General features: G+C 39.5%; 3 protein-coding genes across 3 annotated transcripts; 2 read left to right on the forward strand and 1 right to left on the reverse strand.

Annotated features, from left to right (window-relative positions):
• The first annotated feature begins 4,463 nt into the window (after positions 1 to 4,463).
• Positions 4,464 to 12,142, forward strand: LOC138021879 (synaptotagmin-5-like). Its single transcript, XM_068868905.1, has 6 exons — positions 4,464 to 4,678; positions 5,024 to 5,104; positions 8,720 to 8,960; positions 9,462 to 9,891; positions 10,141 to 10,264; positions 10,744 to 12,142. Exons 1-6 carry the CDS (start codon positions 4,591 to 4,593, stop codon positions 11,052 to 11,054), a joined length of 1,275 nt encoding a protein of 424 aa, XP_068725006.1. The 5' UTR covers positions 4,464 to 4,590; the 3' UTR covers positions 11,055 to 12,142.
• Positions 12,143 to 14,702: 2,560 nt separating this feature from the next.
• LOC138021880 (uncharacterized) lies at positions 14,703 to 16,003 on the reverse strand. Its single transcript, XM_068868906.1, has one exon. The coding sequence runs from the start codon at positions 15,969 to 15,971 to the stop codon at positions 15,108 to 15,110; it is 864 nt and encodes a 287-aa protein (XP_068725007.1). The 5' UTR covers positions 15,972 to 16,003; the 3' UTR covers positions 14,703 to 15,107.
• Positions 15,971 to 21,572, forward strand: LOC138021881 (small ribosomal subunit protein eS24-like). Its single transcript, XM_068868907.1, has 5 exons — positions 15,971 to 16,051; positions 16,433 to 16,501; positions 17,638 to 17,847; positions 20,023 to 20,133; positions 21,507 to 21,572. Exons 1-5 carry the CDS (start codon positions 16,046 to 16,048, stop codon positions 21,507 to 21,509), a joined length of 399 nt encoding a protein of 132 aa, XP_068725008.1. The 5' UTR covers positions 15,971 to 16,045; the 3' UTR covers positions 21,510 to 21,572.
• The last annotated feature ends 1,803 nt before the right edge of the window (positions 21,573 to 23,375 follow it).

The following is a 23,375-nucleotide window of genomic DNA, read 5'->3' on the forward strand; positions in this document are numbered from 1 at the left end:
CTAAACAAATTAACGGTAGACTTCGAAATAAAGTTTCTCTTCTTACCAATTCATGTTTCTGAGGTCTTTAGAAATGAAAAATGTAAAGTGGAAGTGTCGGCAACGGCTGGAGATGAAGGTGCGGAAATTCTATGCGTATGGCTTCATCTCCACAGTTACACCTGGTAAAGATTTCCAAAACGAAGAGAAATGAAAACTTGTATCGGCATCGTGTAAACGCCAACTGAACTTTGTGTTAAAACCAGAATTTTGTAGATTTGCCCAGTACACTCTCTTTTTTATAAGAACCTTATTTATAAGAACGTTGAGGCTGAGATTAACCAAAACTTTAAGAACGTATTAGGAACATTCCTCAGGTTTCCGTTGATAGTTCAGTTTGACTCAAATTAAAAGGAGAGAGGTCGTCGCAAAGTTTCCGGATTATCCAAAGTACTAGGAGAGTAGAGCGAGCCCAGTGGCTGCTTCGGTAATGAATCGTTTAATTAATAAAAACAAAGTGAGCGACAAACAGAACTTGCAGCTCTGTATGGACTGATTTCGTTTCGAATAAGTTTCTACAGCATAGTGAAGGGGTAAGCAAGCTTCGAGCGTACCCCGGCTGAGATATTGATCATGTTGTTTACAGGACAAAGTGAAAGAATCATGACCAATACACTTGATTTCAGCGTCATAATAAAACGTTATCTTAAACTACAGGGCGGTGTGATATTTTGTATTGGTATCATGAAAACGAATACGGAGCGCATAAGCCAATTAAAACATTCATACACAGCAATTAACTGGGTGAATGGTAAATTTCAGTCAGATTTCAGTGTTTCTCGTTACCAGGATTTCTCCGCTTTCCTAAGCATGCGCAAATTTGCCTACCAACTTTGCCACCACCGAAGTTATCAATATAGTCAAAATTCAAACGGACGCTATAAGATATAGACGGAAAACAGTTTTAAAATTTTCAAGACACCGTCTTATTAGAAGGGATTCACTTATACCATGACAACCCTGTTTGGCGTAACACGACACCAATTATCGCATAATTGAGGGACTTGCTACTTTGACGTAATAGATCCCCATAGCACTAGGAAATCCATTTTTTCAAACACCCTATATTTTCTCCAAAATCAGAAGAAATCATAAAGAAATCAGCCGGTTGAGATGAAACTCTTTGCAAAGTAGAAATTTCTGCTTTAGATTCAGAGCCACCTTGAAATGTTTTAATTATCACGGTAGCTATGAATTAGCGGCAGAGATTTTCTATTTTTTAAATTTTGCAATAAGTTACACATTAACCCGCCTTTCACTTTACCCTGAGCAATATTTTATTAGATATAAGCATTAAAAGACAATAGAAGTTGTTTTTAAATGGCTCTTCTGTTGCTACTGTGGTCTTTTACGTCACGCTAATGAGTGTCTTGTTGAGCAATAATTGTTGCCTCACATGCACGGTGCTATAACATAGATGTTTTGTAGAACAGACCTGTAGAGTCAATTTTTTTAAATAGTTCAATTTCCTGAAAGTGCCGAGACCGGTTTGAGTCACCTTAAATACCACCTATAAATTGGAAAGGACAATCTTATATAACTGAAATTGGTTTCACGGGTTCCAATCCCGTTACACCATCCTTTTAACTATCAATTCAAGACAAAAAGGCCGGCCTTCTACATGTCACAAGATAAAGAGGTCCACAGAACCAGTTAGAAACAAAAGAAAAGAAATGCCATTCCCAATATCGAAACGTTCATTCTCCTAACTAGTACCATAAATTTATGCGGGTAGGCATGGGAATTTGGTGTTATATCAAGATCACACCTCTGATAAGCTGATAAAAATCTTCATTCTCAATACCTGTCTGACTAACATTTCATTAAAATTTTGAGGAGAATTTACATACTGATGAAGCCTGGGAGTCAAAGGCTTTTCCTCTTCTCTGGGAGTGCCGCTATTTCCTATATCAAGGTTCGAAATTACTCAGACGGTCTGTCGACATTTCGTCTTGGAAAATCTTCGCCAGGTGTGACACGATACTGAACTATGACGTCGTTTTTCGTGTAGAGCTGATGCGAACTTGAAAGCGCACAGGGACCAAACGATTTAGAGTACAATTGACACAGTTCTGTTTGTCGCCGACAAACTTTCTTGACCTTAAAGTACTATTGATGGCTATTTATACTTCCCTCTTGAAATAAATCGTGCCCACCGAAAAACATATGGTGCATGCACTGAAACGATCCAGTAGGATCATAATCCGACTTGATCGCTTGAGTATTCAGTTTTATAACATAACTTGGATAAAACGCGCGTTCTGATTGGCCAATTGATCATTTCTATTTGCCCATCGGTGCACGCTCGCTGACGACAGCTGACGTGCGATCTAAGAAAATGCCGTCGCGAGCGCATCAGTCCTAATTTTCAAAGACATATTTTCCTCCTCTTAGAATTGGGTGAACCTCTACAGAGCTCAAAATAGAAAGATATAGCCCTAAAGATTAATCAGCAGAGGAAAAGGAGAATTGAAGGTCTTAAAGCGACGAAAGAGCGTTTCGTGTTTGTACTGCTTTTTATTTCCAAAACACAATCTAAACTGTGCTTAAATATTCAAGCCGAATCGCGGAATTGAAATGGATTTTATGAGACCAGGAAAGATGCTACAGGAAGGTAAATGGTGTTTTGGAATGTCGATTTTCTTTTTGAGATTTATTTCATCGGCCATTTGAGTTGAAATAGTGTAACGTCGTTTTTTTTGGATTGGAAAAGTCGTGCTGTTTGCGATAGCTTGATCGCTTTCAACAGAAGCGAAGCATGTGCAAAGACAGCGTGTTTGTGTCGACGCTCGCAAGAAAATCGAAGTGTTTTCTCTCCTAAGAGCAAATTATTGTTGATTCCAATAAAAGATTTGACTGGGAAAACTATTTGTTCATCATTTTGTCTTGTTAATTCAAAGTTGTCTTAAGAAAGCAAAGTTGTGTTGACATCGTCTGTTGACCAAACTTGATTTATGCAAATACAAGCGAAACACGCGGGAGTGGTGTTCACGATTATGTTATAAAAGAAATGGTAAGCGTGCAGCGTGCAACTATCGAGTTATGGATGCACTTGGGAGGTTGCTAAGCACCCAAGAAGCTAGAGCCGCCCGCGGCTATCGCCTCGTGCGACTCTTACGCTTCTCTTGTGCTTAGCAACCTCCCGCGTGCGTCCATAACTCGATAGTTGCACGCTGCACGCTTACCATTTCTTAAATCAAATGAAAGAGGGATTCCTTTTTTCACTTTGGTGATTGTTGTCTCTCTCTCTCTCTCAGTCGAAAAAACTCAGTTCTCAGACTTAACAGGGCACCGTCACGATTTAGAGGGTTGTATCTATTTTTCATTTTTCCAGTATTGTTCAACGTCAAAGCGCGGATATCTTAATAAGGCCAACATATAAAATTTGCATACCTTTGCAAAATATTCATTTTTAAGTTCTTCCATTATGACCAAATCTAATATAGCAACGTGTTAAAAATACATCGCGGCAGGAGATTTCAACACGATTCCTTATCCCTTTGCACAACGACAGAGAAAAGAAAACTGAGTTAACACGTTAGGATATCAATTAAATATCCCAGGCTCGAGCCTTAAGCAAACAATATCTTTCAAAACGTCATGACTAAATCATTTACTTTAATCTCTCAAGGATCTTTCCTTTTTGTTGGAATGTACTAGAGGGCTATTTTCACAGCAGTTTGATTGTGCGACCTAAATTTGAAGGGCAAGAATGACAGTTTTAAGGAAGCAACTGAACACCCCGGCCAATGCCAAGTAGCTCTGTCGATGACTTGATTAATTACGCAATCAAAAAATGACGTCATTGGCAAATTGACGCACAATCGGATAATTTTTTTTGTCATGCATCTTTGACAAATTGCAATAATTCGAGCCACCGGTTAACATGGAGTTCTTTGAAATGTTTTCCTTTTCTGTGTCTCTCGTTTCCGCCCAGTTAATTGAAAAGTTTGTTTTTCCCTCCATGCAGAATTAAACAATTTCACCCACACTCCGATACAACTGACTTTTAAGTCAGACATGTACAAGTATGTACAAGAATAGAGCCTTGCCAGTTCTAACAATAATCAGGCCGACTTATCATATTTTTCTAATGAATCCTCTTATTCGTTACAATGTGGTTGCTGCACTTTACCTGTGAAGACAGGCAATGTGTTTTATGTTGCAGCAATTGTGTAACCGCAGAACATTTTCCTTGATTAATTAACTAATCCTCATCGAACACATTGCCAATCGGTCGGCCATTTTGATTTCCAGTGTAACGCGATTCCGCTGAAAAAGAGAACTCCCTATTCCTAAATAATGTATTCCGGCACACAACCAAAAAAGGACGGTTCCATATAGCCTGCTCATTATAGGATATTCGCCCTCTGAACTTATATTAGTCTTTTGCCTTTAGCTCAGACACGCCAAAATTCTCTGCTTATTTTAAGTGGTGACATATTTTAACCTCCGCTCGGAAGCAACTGGCTCCTTTTACTACCTTATTGTGTAAACATCTTTCCTGCTGTAAAAACTCCATTTGTGGCCAACGATCATGTATTTCACTATATGCACAACATTCCAAATCAAAAGATGACCAAAGCCTTGAGAATCTCGAAAGACTTTCCTGACGACATGCTACTGAAGAATTTCCCCGGTAAGTAAAACAAATATCAAAAGAAGAAAATCCACGCTCAATCTTACCGGCAAAAAACGATTGAAGCGTTTGTGGTTTTGAATCGAATTGAGGGTTTTTCGTACTGTGGAACCATTATACTTTTAGTTAAGGTCTGGATGAGTTAGTTCTACGTTAAGTTTTTCCAATGAAACTTCTTCGTATTCGACCGCATTCGCCAAAGCTCGTTTGCATCTTGTCCAATCCTCCTCAGTTGCGCTATTTCTCATGCACTGAGGAACAAGCAATAAAATCGTTGGAGAAATAAAACTCTGAAAATGCATATTTCTTCGTTTTACAGTAAACTTTGTGTATGTTGTTTTTTAGACCCCACGCCTTCGGGTTTCACAAACTTTTCAACGACTGCGAGAGTCGTAGAGAAGACAACAGTCGAACCTCCACGATGGGGTAAGTTCCGCGATATTGAGTGTCAGCACATAGAAACGTCAACAAGGCCGGCCATGGCTCTCTGAAAGCAGGCTGAAAGATAATATTTTCGTTGTGAAGAGTGGCCATCACAGTTTTATGAAGACGTTTCTTAAAAATAGAAAATTATACAGTCAATCTCATTAGTGTAGACGTAAAAAACGGACACTACTCTAGGAAAAAAAACATCGATTTTTTTCAATTAAATTTCTAACGAGAATCTCTAAAATTTACAACAGAGCTTTTTCAAGACCAACCAGTCAAGGCATTTAAAAAAGGTGCAGAAGATATTAATAATTTTTTTTAAAAGACATTGCCTTTTTGAAGTTTGATGTTTAAGCATTATTAGATACTTTGTGCAAATACTTTTAAAAGTGAGTGCTTGAGCCTTTTTTTAGCTAGCCTGGTCCTTTTCGGTACAGTGTACAGGAAATGTATGCCGCAAATTTTTGGTAACTCTCTCTCGGCGAATTACTGTATGACTAACTTTCTGTCGTGCAAACTTGACAGAAATGATTGAATAACTTAGATTAATCATGATGGTTTCTGATGTTAGTATAGCTGCAATCTAAATGAACCGATTAGTGCAGACAATAATGGGATTTAATTTAAGTAATTATATGTCACCTGGGTTTTAAGATTCGATATTAGACTTTCTCTTTATCTGGGTGAAGACTACTGGAAAGAAAAATATTGCCGATACAATAAACATGGAGGCCTTTTTCTCTACTGGCGAATTGGCTTTTATTTTGAAACATATGGACCCTTCAAAATTTATAACCCTCTGTCGTCATTACCACGTTCGTTATATTGAACTTTAATTGCTTTTTTTTTTTCTTCTACCTCTTTTCGCTCGGTAAACAAAGTAGAGACTATTTCAGAGTCTTGAATCTTGTCGCTCTAGCCCGAGGCTAATGTATCAACAAAACGTATCTTGTTAAAGAGGCACGAAGGTTGCATTAAATATATTGTTTTCTCTGGCAAAAATAGTTGGCTTTCAACGTATTTAAATATTTAACATATTCTGAACTGGGCTCAATACCAAACCCTTGTTTTTAGTCACAGAATAAGAGTTAAACGTGTTTTACTCTTTAGACCAATCACGTTAATTCCGAATTAGTATTTTTTAAAAACGGTTTTTCAAAGCATCTTTTACTCATTGTCTTCCTGAAATATATAAAACCTGACACTACCAGCAACCATCTTCTTTGCTTCTGGCCAACTAATTTTAGTGTTGGTGCACATTGCAAATTTTCGCATGAACAAGCCCGAAGTTAATTTGTTTTGTACATTGATAATTTAATTTTTCAACGATTCATGCAAAATACTGGAGATAACGTGGAGTGAAAGTTAAGCTAAAACAAATAAGTATTATGTATAACCATGTTCTTTATCAGTTCACATATAACCTAAACTATGCCAAATTATTTCACGGTAATACATAAGTGTTATGTTGTTAAATTTCTTAGAAGACCGGAATTGATAAGGCGAATATCAGCAGAGTAATACCACGAAGGTTTTTTTTTTAATTTGTCGCTTTCTTCTTGCTGTCGTATACAGAGAACTCGAAACGATCATGAACTGGCATAAAAACGTAATCTGTGGCAAACATATCGTGTGTGACTCGTTAAGTCGGCGACAAAAGCCACAACCTCGTTCCCAGGGCTTTCCTCCGCCAAGAGTAGGGCGCGGCGGAGAAAAGCTCTGGGAACGAGGTTGACAAAAGCCAGTGACAAGGAGCCTTTAGTTTTCAAAGAGATGACATGATAATCAGACAACATAATGATAATAACTTTTATTGATAACTGCTAAAACAGAGGAAAACCAAAGAACCTAGAGAAGAAGCTCTTGGAGGACTGTGCCGACTCTGTTGTCCAATACGAGAAGATGGTGTCCCCAAATTAGTTTGTTTGCGTAGCAAAATTACTCCAATTTTACGTAAGCAAGAGAGTATGAGGTAGCAGCCGGAGCGAATCCGCCATATTTGGCCTTGTATTTCAATGAAAATTATTTGAATTCTATCATCAGGTTCCGAGTCATACTGCGTGGTTATTTAAAAGACGACACCTTATTGGTCAGTTGCTGTGAAAGCGGACTACGTCGTCATGTTAACAACAGATAAAAATAACCTTCGCAGCGCGGGCTCAATCTAAACATAGATTTTAAACAGAAGCCCATGACTTGGATCGAACAACTCCCATACTAAGCCTATGTTGCGGCATTTTTTACAGACCGATCTGTTTTTAGACTACCTTTTCCGCAAAAAAGACCTTTCCGGTTCGGTTCTCGCTATGACGTCAAGTTAGTTTCTGCAGGAGTCTCATTCGCCGGAAATTCAATCTAAAAATAAACTGCACACAATCGGTTAGTGTGCGGCCTTGGTGCAAGAGGTCCTGAGTTCGATTCCCGCGGATCTCGCATCCTTGTTTCGACTTCTTTCCTTTCCGTGTAGCTAAGTAGCTTTAAATACCCGTAAAACGGAGCAGTGATGAAGAGGGGGGAGTAAAATGAGCGCACCGTCGACCTCAGGTTTGTAAGTTGAATTACTGTTACGAGTTATCGACGTTAAATATGGTTACTTTACTTTATCGATCTGTGAAAACGCAGTGACAGGAATATAGGGCTGTTGTTCGCTCCTACTAGTGGGCTCCTGTTTTAAATGATTATGATGGGGAACAGTGTTTCGCTCTCTTACCCCATATTCTCTTGACTTGAGTTCCTTTTAAATGCTCTTGTGGAAGTATTCTGGTAGATTAGATCACTTTTATCACAACTACGAGACAATTTTTTGAACGCTGATTGGGGCTGGGATGTTATTAATCAAGAGGGTATGATCACCTGGTCCTAGCTATTTAAAGGCCAGACCATACTCACCATCCAGAGTATAAAATAGACTTCATGTTGAACGTTCGCCAAGCTTTTCATACATGCCTTTACTTAGATGTGCTTGGAATGTGCATAATCGCGATTTCGTGCGCAAGTACTGAAAACTTTGCGAAGACAAAAGGCTGTCGAACTGTAATTCATCCACAGGATAAAGGTAGAATTAAAAAGCCAACGAGTTAAACTTCTATGAGTTCTATAACTTACAAAATGCCTTGACTGGATCGTAAACACTGTATTTTGCCTGTTGCTTGCTATCACTGAGGACGTTTCCTGTTCACGAGAGGAACTAATTCTTCGTACCAGCTTACGCCACGGCAAGCGACAAAAGTTGGTATTGGTAGAAAACGTTCCGCATGAGTGATTAATCCTTTTTAGTGTAAATACACAGGTGATTATACAAAATCGCGCGCTCTCATTGGCTCGCTATCTCGGATTATCAGCCGATAATCACCTCGACGGACAAAATGGCTGCCAGTAGTCGTTTTGCCACTGTAAGGGAAGATGATTTCGCGTTGAAATGTTTTTTTTTTCTCTTTTTTGAAATAATCACCTGTGTATTTAAACTAAAACAATTATTCGCCGAAGGCGAAGTGATTATCGGTGAATATTCACCTCGACTTCGTCTCGGTTAATATTCACTGATAATCACTTCGCCTTCGGCGAATAATTGTTAAATAATTTACACTGTCATTAACCTAGTTTCCCTTTCAGTATTCATTGTCATCGCTGTAGGAGGAGGGCTTTTACTTGGCGCTATAATTCTTATGTGCATTTGGCGCATGCGTGCCAGATACAAAAGGGAAAAGGCGAAAGAAGACAAAGTGGCTCGGATGTCTTTCAAAATACCGCAGCCCAGACTAGATGAATCTACGATCACAATGCAAACTAAATACATGTATCCACAAGAGGAACAACCAGAACTCCAAAACTATTTGGATCCGGAAATCTACAGGTGATCATAAAAGAAGAAAAAACTTCCACTTAGCCCCTTAAAGCCGAAACTAAATCACTTACTTTAGCTTAATGCGGCAATGAAAACGCAAATCAGATATGTACAGCAATCCCTTATGGAAGAAAACGCATAAGAACAAGTCGCCTATGATTGTATAAGAATATGGTGCGACAATTTTTAGCCAATCTTAAAACGCCTTAATGCAAAAGCGGCAATGAATTGAAAAACACTCGATTAGAATGGGCTCTTGTTTCACCCGCCTAAAAATTATGGAACAACCGAAAACAAACCTAGTGGGTGGTCAAGACGGGATCTGATCCCGTCAAAGCGGGATTTTAACCCGAATCATCCACGCATGCAAATCCGCCAAAGGGAGGAAAAGAGAGAGAGCCTGGGTTCCGGGTTAGGCCAGAGATATCGTTCATGAACGGATGAAGACTCGAAAAAAGTATTACTTTTGAAGCTTTTACATTGTATTTTGTTTATGAATTTTTCTTTTAGAGATGAAGAAAAAGAGGAGGGTCCTCCATTTATGGGTACAGCCAAACTCTCATTTTCTTTGCGCTACGACAAAAACAGCGAAGAATTAATGGTCTGCCTCCTACGAGCCACTCGTTTAACACCCATTGGAGAAAACGTCACTGTTACACCTTATGTCAAAATCTTCCTTCTCCCAGACAAGAAACGTAAAGTACAGTCTAGAGTTCAACGGAGAACCTCGAATCCTGTGTTCTTTGAAGATTTCGTATTTTATGTTGCTCCAGAAGAACTGCCGAAGAGAACACTTGAATTTACTGTTTGCGAATTCGATCGCTTCTCCCGCCAACAGGTTATTGGTCATGTGAACTACCCGTTGGATGGCGCGAATATTCTAGACTCATCGTCAGGAACCGGGGAGATCTGGGTCAATATTAGCAACCAGGACTTCCAGGTGAGGGAAAGAGCCACTGATATTATCAAAAAATCAGAAGTATGTTTCCCAACACTCATCATATCAACGCATTGTCGTCACACTTCCCTAATTTTAACTTACGCTCAAAAGTTCAGAACCTAAGAGAGACTGATTTTGAAAATAAACGAATTTCGGCTAACGCCCCCTACTTTCTCCATCTATCGGCTTCACTTCTGCAAAACAACTGTTTAATTAAGATGTTTTGTTGCTTTTGTTGTTTGCACTCAGAAAGGAATAGATAGAGGAGAATTGCTATTCTCGCTACAGTTTCTTCCCACGTCGAACAGGCTAACATTAGCTGTACTTAAAGCTAAAGATTTAAAGCCTCGTGGAGAAGCCACCGGAGATTTGGGTAAGTTTATCAACGATTTTCAAAATGTTATTCGCCTTTGCAGGTCTCAGTGCGAAACCTTTAAGGCCTTAATGTGAAGGAGTGGCAGCTAATTTGCATTGATATATTTCGTACCAAGGTTTCTTCTGAAACGGAAAAAAACAGAGACTAGCGAATGTAATATTCCTTTCTAATGCCCCATGCATTTTCTGCGGATCATACCTTCAATTCATGATAGCCTGCTTGCAGCCGTAGCTTGTGTTGCAAGCGCGAGATAACCGGTCGCCATATTGGACGCGTTAGCGCGTTAATGAATGATCTGGAACGAGTGACAAAGGCGTCCAGTATGGCGACCGGATGTGCCGGGCTTCGAATCTCGCTCAAGCAACACAATCTACTGCCTGCAAGCAGGCTAATTCATGATGGCTTTCGAAAGCTGACCATAACGACCGATCGTAAGCTTTCCCGTGGCTGATCCTGCGACAAATCTTATTTTTCAGATCCATATGTCAAAGTTTCCATGATTATGGGTGGAAAAGCTGTAAAAAAGCGAAAGACAGTTACGAAAAGGAAATGTAATAACCCCATTTACAACGAAGCGTTCATCTTCACTCTTCTTCCCGGCGGTCTGGATCACGTTAGCTTCATGCTATCTGTTTACTCCGCTCCGAAGGTTGGTGGATCAAAGAAGCTGATTGGTCGGGCGGTCGTGGGGCCTTATATGTTCTCAACAGGCCAGGGACTGTCACATTGGAATGATATGATTAATTCACCACGGAACCCTGTGGCTCAGTGGCATTCACTGATATAAGATTTTTGCTCTTTATACGTCTAGTAAGAAGATGTTTAATCTATCAACCAAAACAAACGGTTCCTTATAAGACACCAAAGACCAAAAGCAAGCAGCCAGTTGAAAGTTCTCCATTCCCTGCAGCTAAACACGCGAAATCGTCTCAGGTGCACTGAGGACCCCGGGCCAACCAGGGAAATTATAAAATGAGAAAGAGAGATTTGAGAATGACTTAGACGAATTCCCTTGGGTAGAGTGCTTCTCAACGAAAAGCCGTCCAGCAGAAACTTTTCCTCCTTTTGTTAACATCGCCTCTCGGAAAATTATAACAAAATAAAAAAAAACAACAAAAATAGAAAACTATCATGGGCGAAACAGGAGATAGTGCTTTTCGAATTTCCCTGAGTTCACTTTATTATCCTTGGCAGAGGCACATGTGCAAACATTTCAAACATTTGGAAACTCCGCGACTCCAGTGTCCGTCACACACAGGACACAAGAACTAAATTTTCAAAAAAGTAGACTCGCGCCCTAGGTTACCACATTTGTCTCCCAATGGTTGTTACAGGCATCTAAAAGACGCAACACAGGACTAAGTTTTAGTAAACAACGGCCCGAAATCAGGTTTCATAGCCATCGTAAAAAGACGTCGTACAACGCTGAGATGATGTCTTGAGTTAACGCTACTGGTTCTGTCCTATTACATTTTACACTTCAGTAAACACGCCCAAAGAATATCACAAAGGAGCGATTATTCCAAAAAATCTCGACCGAGATATTAGCACCCCAGAGAGAAGGCCGAGCTCTGTTGCTGCACAGAAAGTTTTTACACAGTAGAAACATACCACGTGAACACTTCGGTCGACTTTCGTTGTCATTTTGCCGATGCATGTAGTAACTAGTCACGTGCTAGCGGTTTCCACTGAGATTAAGACCTATCCGTCGGGTTGGGTGACTACCGTAAGTAGTTCAGTTAAATCTCACTTCTGTAGTTTACCAAATTCGAGTCCGTTATTTCAGCTGTTAGCATCGCAATTTAGTATTTTTATTGCGCCAATATGAAAGCATTTGACCGTGTATTCTGGTCTTGTTTATAAATGAGTCTATTGTACAAATGAATGAAGGGGGTAGTTTCTCAAGAAAATGTGGTTGCTGTGTCGGTGGGGAAGTAGTATACAAAAATTTGGTTTTATCAACGGAGTTGATACTGTAAATTGGCCACCGTACAGAGATTCTAAAAGCTGACGTTTCGAGCGTTAGCCCTTCGCTCTGACGAAGGGCTAACGCTCGAAATCGCAATCAAGGCAGTTTACTTTGTGTACTATACATCGAGACTGAAACAGGGTTGGTTTGTCATTTGGTCTTGAAAAGATTGTGCCTAAAGTGCTGAGTGGTTTAAAACCAACTTTGACTCCGTTGTTGCGTTGCACTCTCGGCACTCTTTCTGTTACGCCTTTCACGTAGGGTAGGACAACAAATGGTGTTGTTACTTCATTTATAGTGTTGATAGTGTTGGAGTCGCGATGCCTGGCTTTGCGAGCGGAGTCAAATTTCTTGATAAGTTGCAAGGGATATTTACTATTCATCAAGACTTTGATAACATGTTGCTTTTCTTTGCGTTCCCTGTATTTGTTGACGGGATTTTCTCCGCTCCATCAAGGAGTGTATTAACTACTGATCTTTTGTGTTGAGTTGAGATAATGAGAGTTGAAATCAAGATATTTATCACCGTGTGTCCGGTTTCGGTACACGTGGACCTGTACGCGACCATTTGCTCTAACTGTTGTAGTGTCTAAAAAGGAGAGACCGTTGTCTCTTTCAACCTCACCAATATTTGCATGTGTGGGTTAATAAAGTTAAGGTGGGCATGGAACTCCTGCACGAACTAATCTGGCAGACAAACGTGGCTGCCATCGACGTACCTATACCACCATCTTGGAGGGTGGGCGGTCGTGGAAATTGCTCTTTCCTCTACAAACTCCATCACCAGATTGCATGGCTATGGTTGCACTCACATGCAAGCGAGCCCATGGCGCAGCCAAACGTTTGATGATGATGTTCATTTTCATAAGTGAAATAGCTGTTCCGCAGAAAGAACTCTAACAATCGCATTATGTTACCCTTGGAAACGTTAGTGCGCTCTATTAGGTTCTGCGGAACAGCTATTTCACTTATGAAAAGGAGCATTTTCATCAAAGGTTTGGCTGCGCCATGGACTCGCCTGCAACTGTCTTGATTGCGATTTCGCAATAGACCAATTTCGATATATTAAAATTCAGTCGAAAACAAAAGGTATCATCTCGAGGCTCTGGGGAATAAATAGAAGGATTTGTATGAGTTTATTCCCCAGAGCCTCACGATGATGCCTTTTGTTTTGGACTGAATTTTAATATATCGAAATTGGTCTATTTGGGTTTCGGATTTGGATAATAAATAGCTTATTAAATGTTTTGGTATGTAGTATCATTGCTGAGTATTTTACTTGTTTGCATTTTGACTCGCCCTAGGGGGCTCGTCAAAATACTGCAGAACTCGTAAAAATACAATTTTGATTTCACCCAGCGATACTACACATCAAAACATCTAATGAGATATATTTATTTCTCCATTCTCCTTAAATACACATAATGCATTTTTTAAATTTTAAATTCTTGAAGCTACCCATGAGAAATTAAACTTCCCAATGGTCCACTTAAGGACATTCACGCCCATTGCTACCGCGCATTTTTTCGCGCATGTCACGCACACGTGATGCATCGCAGAACACAAAGTTAAACACGATGCTAAAGGTGCAAACATTTTCCACAAGAATAGAACGGGAAAGCATGTCGCATTATGGGATAGCTGTGGACCCCAGGTCTTCTCGAAAATGTCACCCAATGGCGTGACAGTGCGAATAGACAATCGCTTTGAGAACTTCGCAGCGATTTTACTCTCTTGAATGCTCGGTGACCCCCATTTTTCTTTCCGTAGAGCACTTCCTTTCCTGATTTTGTCCATTTTAACGAGAAAAAAAACTGTACGTGAAAAGTTACAAATATATCGCTTTTGATGCTCTCGTGCGACCGAAGTTTTCTTTCTTACACTAATACGTATCGTTTTTCAAGGTCTATTTCACCTCACAAAAAACATCAGCTGCAAAAGTTTGTTTAGTTATATTAGTTATGTTGAATTGAGTACATTTACCTGATGTAATTTTCACTAATGTAGCTTCTAAAAGTGCACCTCATGATCTCGAAAATGAGCACGGTGACCCCCCACTTTTTGGCAAAAGTAGACGATTACCTTTCTGCGTGGCGAGTTTTAAAAAATTCTGTACGTGGGAACGTTTTGGGAGCGAACGTCCTTAAACAAATAGATTCCATGCTGTTATGCAGCTGTTCTGTAACAGGTCACAGATGAGTTCAAAATGTGGTAAAAACAAAAAAGTGGCATAAGTGTGTCACTGATGTTCTTACCATATTTTGACATCTTCTGTGATCTATTACTGGAGAGACGCACAGCAATATGGAATCTACTGGTATTTGTTTTATACACTAAAGAATTAAAAGTTTTTAATGATGACATCAGCTATGCATCTGTCCTCTAATAGGACACATTAAGGTGCAGAATATTCAAAGCACATTTGCACTTTAGCACCTATTTTGTCCATCATTAGACAAGAGAATCTTGGCTTTTAAGAAATTCTTCATTCCTTTCCTTGTACATCACTTTTGATATTATCATCACTTTTAATTTTCAAGTGCAATTCTGATTTCACCCAGTAACACCTCTTTCTGCTCACAAATCTGTGACTGGAATAAGGTGAAAGATGAAAAATATATATTACTTCACCTATTGTAACACTAAGTAGTTTTGGCTTAAGTCTAAAATAGCTAAGCACAAATTAGCACAAGGAGGTTACCATGTTGATCAGTTGAATATTCAGCTACAAATTATCCATTATCTACATTTTAGAAGTCCATAGAGCTGGACCATCATGTATTCTATGGACTACGGTTAAGTGAAATTTACCTACCCAGTCTTTTGTCAGATACTTGACCTTGCAGCCTGCAGTAAATTGCATCCTCACATTTAAAGCACAATTGCAAAATTATTATGGTTTCCACCTTTCCGTAATACTCGCTTAGGAAATGATTTTGCTGAGGGCTGGTTTGTTTTCCGTAACATATAAAAGCACAACTTTCTGCTGTTGTGCCCAAAACAGACTTCAAACCCAAGACTACCCAACATTGATACAAATTGATCCTCGTTTAAATAGCGTGAATTTTCCAAACACGCCAGTGGTAGAACAATGAACAAGTATCCTTCATGTACAATGAGTTCTTGACATTTTCGTAACATTTCCCCTCGCTTACGAATATCAGCTTCGAAGTTAACAACCAAACTCAAAACAATGACGTCATATTCTTTGGTATCTTTCAATGTTAAGAAATCTGCTCGTATGACTTGACTATTTTGTGGATTTAAGTCAATAGGTGTGCACTGAATCCATTTACTCTGCTTCTGATAGTTGTTATCTAACGCACCAACGTCTAGCACTTTTAATTGTTTCTCTGCCGCGGGCCGCACATTGAAAGCTTTCAGCTGTTTTACCACCCACTTTGCTGAATTAAAACTTCCATGGTGAGCTTCTCCGAGTTTTGAGGCCTGTTGATAAGCATTTATCCCTCCTATTTTTTCTCTTTTTGCTTTGAGAGCGGCGATCCTTGAATCTTTGTCTTCTTTGGGTATTAATGAGTTTTTTTGTAATGCATCAATCCTTTTGTTTAAAGTGTGATATTCAGCTATTAGTTTCCTATCTTTCTTTGAATTAATTTGCACAACGGCCCTTTTCGGTGTCTTCTTCTTTTTACGATTCCTTCGTTTACAACGCTGTCCCATTTCATTATGCGTTGCAGAAATATTGTCAGGACCCTCACCCACTTGGTCCGCCATTTTGATATCAAAGGCGAGGGTACTAAGCTGCTTCGTACCCTCGCCTTATCCTCTTTGCTGTCTCCTTGATCAAAATGTCGGTGAGTTGAGTAGAATGGCAGACACAATCCAAATAATTATCTTCCATCCTTCCAAGTTTTCGTTAGTAATTTATATGAAATAAATGGAAAACTACCATTATATGGTTCAAAATAGTTTTGGAGCTCATCCAGCCAATACCTAGAATGTCATGACTTGACTAAGGGAAGTAAGATTTCTTGTCGTCATTTTGGGGTATCATGAGCAAACCTCTAGCTTGAGAAGATTGGCAGCAAAGCATTGAACTTTCGTTTCATCTTAAGTGCTTCGTTTTCCATTTCCTGTAAATTTGAATTGTTTTTAGTTTTCTCGAGCTGAGTTTTTGGTAAGAGGTTGTCAACAATAAGAGATTCGATTGTCTCACGTTATATTTTGATTTTTAGAGCGACAAAACAGCAACAATTAGAACAAGGAAGTTCTTAACCAACCGGCTGCTTAGGCGGAAGCAAATGGTAAATTTGATTTGTGTAGAACGTGAAGCATGCGGGAGAAGTGTTATGTTTTTTTTTTTTGCCGTAGAAACTAATGATAAATCAAGGGCTGTTCACATCATTGAGAGGAATAAGATCCAAGCTTCTGTCACTGGAGATATCAAGTTATCACATTTTTAACTTTCACACTGTATATCATTCAATTCTGCAAGTTATTGCATCTCCCTTGCAGAGTTTATACCCTATGATTTGACCAGGTCAGTGGGCACATTCTACAGCATGGCCTGTCTGGCTTAATAATATGCATTCCCACAAGTAGTAATGACCAAAAGGCATAAAAAATAACTTCATTTTTAGAAAAGTACTGCAATGTATTTTTTCCGGTATGGTTTAAGGCACAAGCATTTGAACTAAAAAGGGCATAACTTACAGAGTGATTTCCTGCATTTCTTTCGAAGCCATAAATTTAGGATGGCATCAACAGTTGACAACTCTGTCTATTCCACTAAGTTTGTTATCTGTGCTTTCCTCTGTCTTCCTCTTCCTTTCTCCTGTGGAGTTCAACTTTGTCTAATAAAGTTCACCATTGGTTAACTGTCCTGATTGTGAGTTGAAGGTCAAGGCCACCTTATTATTCAAACCGCTTTGTCCTTATTTACAGTGACATGGGCGGAGGGGTTGGCGCAGTGGTAAGATCTCTGCCTTCCAACCCTAGGGTCCCGGGTTCCATTCCCGGTTCTGCCGAGAGTGGAATATTTGGCGACCTTCTTTCCCGCTGAAGTTCACTCAGCTTTCCATCCTTCCGAGGTCGGTAAAATGAGTACCAGCATGCATGGACTGCTTAGAAGCGGCTGCAATTTGCGCCTGTATATGCTTTCAGTCCGCCCAGTCCGCTGGGGGTAAACTGATCATTGTAAAGCGCCTTTGAGACGTTTGTGATAAAGGCGCTATATAAATGCACGACTTTACTTTACTTTTACATGACATGGTAACCCTGCCTTTCCTCTATTTTTCTATTTGTATCTATCTCTTCTTGGCTACAGACTGACAAAATACCTCAAAGACAAAAACTTTAATTTTAGAACCCTTTAGTTATGTTGTCCAAAAGATTTGACTGTTATAACTTGCTTATTATTCACTGGACTATAATGCATTAGGTTGTAGATATACTTCACCCTGGAAGACCCAACGTCTCAAAAACTGAAGTGCGTGAGAAGTTAGCAAAGCTCTACAAAACTTCAGCAGATTTTATATTCTGCTTTGGTTTCAAGACAGTATTTGGAGGTGGAAGGAGCACAGGATTTGCTCTGATATATGACTCCTTGCATCAGGCGAAAAAAATTGAACCAAAGTATCGTCTTGCCAGAGTGAGTAGAAACGCCCATCTTAAACCAGCCTTCTTCACAATTTTTTTGAAAGCGATAAATTACGAAAATTGAATCTATAGGCTCAGTTAATCCTTTCCATAATTGCCTCTGTGACCAGGGCTAGAAAAGAGTTAAAATTCTAACTTGCCCATCAGACAAGCAAGCTTCATGACCCATATGCCCAGAGCATTTTTACATCTTTTGAGTGTTTAGAATCTTGATGTCTGTCATTTATATTTAATTGAATGAACTTGCCCAGGGGGCAAGTGGTCAGAGAAAGTAGCTTGCCCAAGCATTAAAAATCTACTTGTCCCGGACGACCGGACAGGGGTTTTCTTGAGCCCTGGTAACGCCAGATAATTTTACATGAGGGTTGAAAGGTTTGCTCCTCAGTGGAGGCGGCTTCAGGGCTGAAGTGGTTAATATGATTAGCATATGCAGTTTTATGCTAATGATGTCAAACGCCAGCTTTTAAATTTTATTCAGAGGGCTACAGAGGTCTAAAATAAGTAAAGAAATGGGGAACAATACGAAAGCCTTGTATCAATAGTAGCAAACTGAATATATTAACCCATGGATCCCTGAACAGGGGCCCATTTCTCAAAGGTCCCAAAAACTTTTCGCACTCTGCCAACCGTTTGTTTTGGAAAGTCTATCTTTTAACACGTTTCAGGGTGAGACGAAAATGAAAAGATGAGGTTGCCCTTCGGGCAAGCTGTTACTTGTAGTTACTAGCCCGAAGGTCTGAGGAGGTAGCCCGAAATTAAATTGTTTATAAAATATATTTCGGTCGCTTTTGTAAGCAGAAAAAGTCATGACGTTATTTACGGACGCGGTGCAAAACGTTGTCACGCTACGATAATTTGGCCTCATAACATTATCATTTTCTCTCAGGAGCTTTCTGCTACACACTTTTTGGTATAAAAGCTCAATTTATCATCAGAAAAGGGGAACCAACGGTGCTTGCCCATTGGGCAAGCTACGATAAGAAAACGCTAGCCCGACAAGTCATTCCACTAGCCCCGGGCTATCGGACAGCACTTTCGTCGCGCCCTGCGTTTTCAAGGCAACAAAAAGCAAAATGACTGCTAAGGTCGACGATTTAAGTCCTTTTTCATCTTTGAGATACAGAGGGAATTTTGACACAGGGAAATGACCCTAAAAGATTTGGGACTTTTTAGAAATGGGCCCCAGGCCTCCATTAATGAGTAAAATCATCCGGCATTAGACAGTGTAAAATCTACAAAGTTTCACTCCTGGGTTTAAAGGTTGCTAACACATTGAGTCCTGAAGCATCCCCTATTGATGAGTAAAGTCGACTGGCGTTAGACAGAAGAAAATCGAATTTAAGTATCACTTCTAGGAATCAATGGGTTTGAGGGGACAGTTTCTGAATAGATGTAGAGGTTGTTAACTCATTAGAGAGCTTTAGATTCTACGACGAGGATGGAGAACGAGTACGAGTTTTGACTGCCCGTTTTTAGCGAAAATACTAAGGAAATTTATAACCTGCACGCTTAATCTTACTCTTTGTTAGCAGTATAGGTTGCTCAGTTATTCTTATTGCTGGTAACTGAGCCTTTTTGCTCATCAAAAAAAAGACAAAACTGCTACCGTGTTGTTGACTTGTTTTGATTCTACGACATTTTTGCAAAACCTCATACTAAAATGATGACGACATCACGTTTTTCCCATCAAAATGATGCTGGTTTGCGCTTGCTCACTGTTGTTCTATGAGAAAATATCTTACTCTGAGTCGTTCTCATCGTAGAATCTAAAGCTCTCTATTGACTCCTCAACTACCCCACTTTGACAATTGAAATTGTCTGGCATTAGAGTAAAATCCACGTTAAGTCTCACTCATAGAAGTGGATGGGTTAATCACATCAAAAATGTTCATAGTAACCAATTTATTACTTGATAGCTATGAACAAAACCACAACAGCTATAATCAAAAGACTGATAATCAAAGACAAAGGTTGTTTAGAAATTTGCTTATCAAATTGAAAACTGTGAATCAAAGAAAAGGTAAGGATCAAAAGCTGAAGGCTTCATCTTGGTTAATGTCTGAGCCCAAAAGTAATGAAACTAAACCAGAGAGGTCACAATTATTACATTCAGTTGTTGGAGTTTATTGACGAGTGACATGTGTTGTTTTCTGGCCCATCTATTCAGCATGGTCTTTATGAAAAGGCAAAGACATCACGCAAACAAAGAAAAGAGAAAAAGAACCGTATGAAGAAGGTCCGTGGAACAAAGAAGGCCAAAGTTGGTACTGGAAAGAAGGTTTGTCTCCCAGTTTAGGATAAAATGTTGTTTATGTTTTGGTTGGCGATACAATACAATTTCTTTTCGTAGAATTTGCATCATAAGAGGTTAGTTCCCAGAGGAGAGACAGGTTATTGTTCTTGCTAACCAATGTGGTCACCATGTTCTCACATGCAAAAATAGGTTGCTTCATAACCATTTTTGCAATAACCAAAGTTGCAGGTTGCTGAAAACTAATTGCCTGTGATATTTCAGCTCTTTGGCACGAGTGACGGCTGGATGCTTGAGTCCTTAGGCTGGTCTATGGGTATGTCCCACTGGGCTCTCTGTCACCCAAAGAAAAATTTCAAATTTCAAATTTTCCACCTGAAAGACATTCGTCTATGGGTATGTCCCACTGGGCTCTCTGTCACCCAAAGAAAAATTTCAAATTTCAAATTTTCCACCTGAAAGACATTCACCAGTGCGAGTACAAACAACATAATTAAATCAATATTGAAAGGTGTGAATGTATGTTATAATATGCTCTAATGGTCAATGTCATGCCATGAAGTGCTTCGTAACTTATGCTAATCATATTTTGGAAAGTTAAAATAACAGTAGACCACTTTCATCAAATTTGCAAGGCTTGTGCATACAGCTCAGCTGAGATCTCGATGGGTGTTACACACCTTGGTTGTAATTGGACTGTTCGAGATAACATCCTTGTCCAGCAGTTATCCTAGCTTTAAGACCTCATTGAAAAAATTTCTTCTCGATAGGACACTAAATTAAACTCGCCTACCCGCTATTATTTTATGGTTTATGATCTACTGTACCAATTGTGGTGCCCAGTGTTAATAAGCTCTTAGCTTCTATTGCGTATCCTCACTACTGTTATAATATATAAATATATACATTCTTACTGGTTGATTTTATCATGATTGTAAAGTTTTGTGTGGCAAAGTATATAAATAAAAATCTGAAAACTAGTTTTTCTTCATGCCATGGTCAGCTCATCCAATCATGTTGTTAATAATTTCCAGTGTCCACCCCAAATATTATGAGCATTCACCTGCACATGCATTGTCAGAGACATTTGATTCTCCTATTGCCCATTCAAAAAATGATTGAATAATATTTACTCTTGTCCATGCCAGCCAATCTAGGTTGTGTTAAAAGGTCACGGTACAGGTGTATTGTTGTTGTGCCTGTTACATTCTTGGGAGTAGCAAGCATGGTTACCTTGTTTGAAATTTTATCTACATCGCTTTTTGTTTTTGTCTATCCTGCAGGCAGACTTCTTGGCCACGCATTTGGATGATTGGCCATCTGGGAAGCTTGTAGCTTGTTTTCTTCTTTTTGCAGTTTATTGCAGTGAATACTGACGTTGTTTTTCTTTTTGATTTCAGTGATGCTGTGCTGTCATTCTATGTAAAATGATCAGTTTTGGGATATTAAATAAGTGATTGAAACGATCTGTCTTTGTCTTTCACTTTCTTTTGTAATATTGTAAAATGTAATCGACAGTCTCAAGTACTTGAAACTTTCCAAGATTTTGCAGTCTAAATCTTTTATTCATTTGGCCCATCACAGTTGTCTTGCTACTGTCCAGTGGTTATGTTTGTGGCTTCTGAGAATCGTGCTGGAGGTCAGGGGCTGAGAATGCCTGGTGAACTGTCGAATCACTCTGGTTCAACAACAACCCAAGGGTGTCACTAACAGATTTTACTCCAACTGTAGGCGATTTTTCACTGATTAGTGGGAACACGAAATGGTTAACAACATGAACGTCATCTCAAAACCATGTAAAAAATTGGTTTTATTAAACAAGTTGATAAGGGCAAATTAACCACCGTAAAAAAGCTTTGTGAGCTGACGCTCGGAGCGTTAGGGCGAAGTGACAAAGGACGAATATAGGTCGTTCTGACCCAGAGTCGATCCGCCCCACAGAATTCTGACGACCCTTATATGATGGCTAACCAACCCTAACCCTAATTTGTTAACACTAAAAATAAGTGCTTAGACACAGTAATACGTGGGGTATATCGACTCGGGGGCGGAACGACCGGTTACTCGAAGGACTTAACGCTCGTTGGTTATTTACCCTGGTCAAGTCGTTTGTTAAAACGCTAAAATATTGAGTAAATGACGTAACTTTTCCCTAGATCCAGCGTTCTGAGGTCCAGTCAGTCAGTTTTGAAGTTGACTATGGTGAACCGTGAAATCCAAAACCTACACTCAAAGTAAAGAGTCTTTGGATAACAATCAAAGTTCAAAATTTTGTCACACAAAATGAATGGGGGGGAAGGTTGTCGGGCATGGAGTGGGGATTTTGATTTTGATTTTGATTCATTAAAAAAAATTTAATTTCCCTCACCTGGGACAATATAATTGGTCAAAATCCCCACCCGGCAGCGGGTGAAAGTGGTTGAATGTCCTTCGTACGATCAAAATCGCAACCCTGGCGACAGACCCAACGATCAAACTCCCGTCGTTATGCCGACCCCCCTTCCTCGAGCTTAACATTGGTAGGTGCATTAAGCAAGCACACTTTCAAAATCTGAAGGAAGAAAAGGAAGTGATTTTTTTATCATACTACCACTCCTAAGAATGTAATCCCTTCAAAGCGGAGCTTCGCAAGCGCGGAGTACTATTGATAAAAAAATGTGCGAGAAAATTTGGTTTTGGTCACCGTACTACCGTCCACCCCTCCATGTATGCATGTATGCCAATGTGAACCCGCGCTTTTTGGCGGGTTGTTGCATAGCCAACTGCGTTTGACACTGCAGTTCAATCAAAACAAAGAGAATTTTAAAAGACAGCGAAACACATAGCAAATTTAATAATAATAATAATAATAATAATAATAATAATAATAATAATAATCAATACTTGTGTTGGGTTACAATACTTTGAGGTTGCGCGGGAGACAGAGTCGAAAGCCTTGTTGAATTGCATTGTGGGATTGTTTTTGGGCACGCATTTTCATCACTGCGTGCGCCAGGGTTTGTGCTACTCCTTGAAGTCCTTGAAAAGCCCCGGAATTTAATTTTGGACTTCAAGAGCGCTTAAAAAGCCCTTGAAAAAAAGGATTTTGTGGAAAACTCCTTGAAAATTACTTGAATTTTTGCTTGGGTGAAAATTGTTGAAAATTGTATCATGCTAAGTTCAAAAATTGAGCCCAAAATTGAGTATTAGAGAAACATTAAAAGTCCGTGCGTGCACTTTGCTTGCAGGATGTGGTAAGGAATGTTAAGGTAGGCTTTTTCAGCAAAGAA

This window comes from Montipora capricornis, chromosome 10 (assembly GCF_036669925.1).
Source record: "Montipora capricornis isolate CH-2021 chromosome 10, ASM3666992v2, whole genome shotgun sequence".
Lineage (NCBI taxonomy): Eukaryota > Metazoa > Cnidaria > Anthozoa > Scleractinia > Acroporidae > Montipora > Montipora capricornis.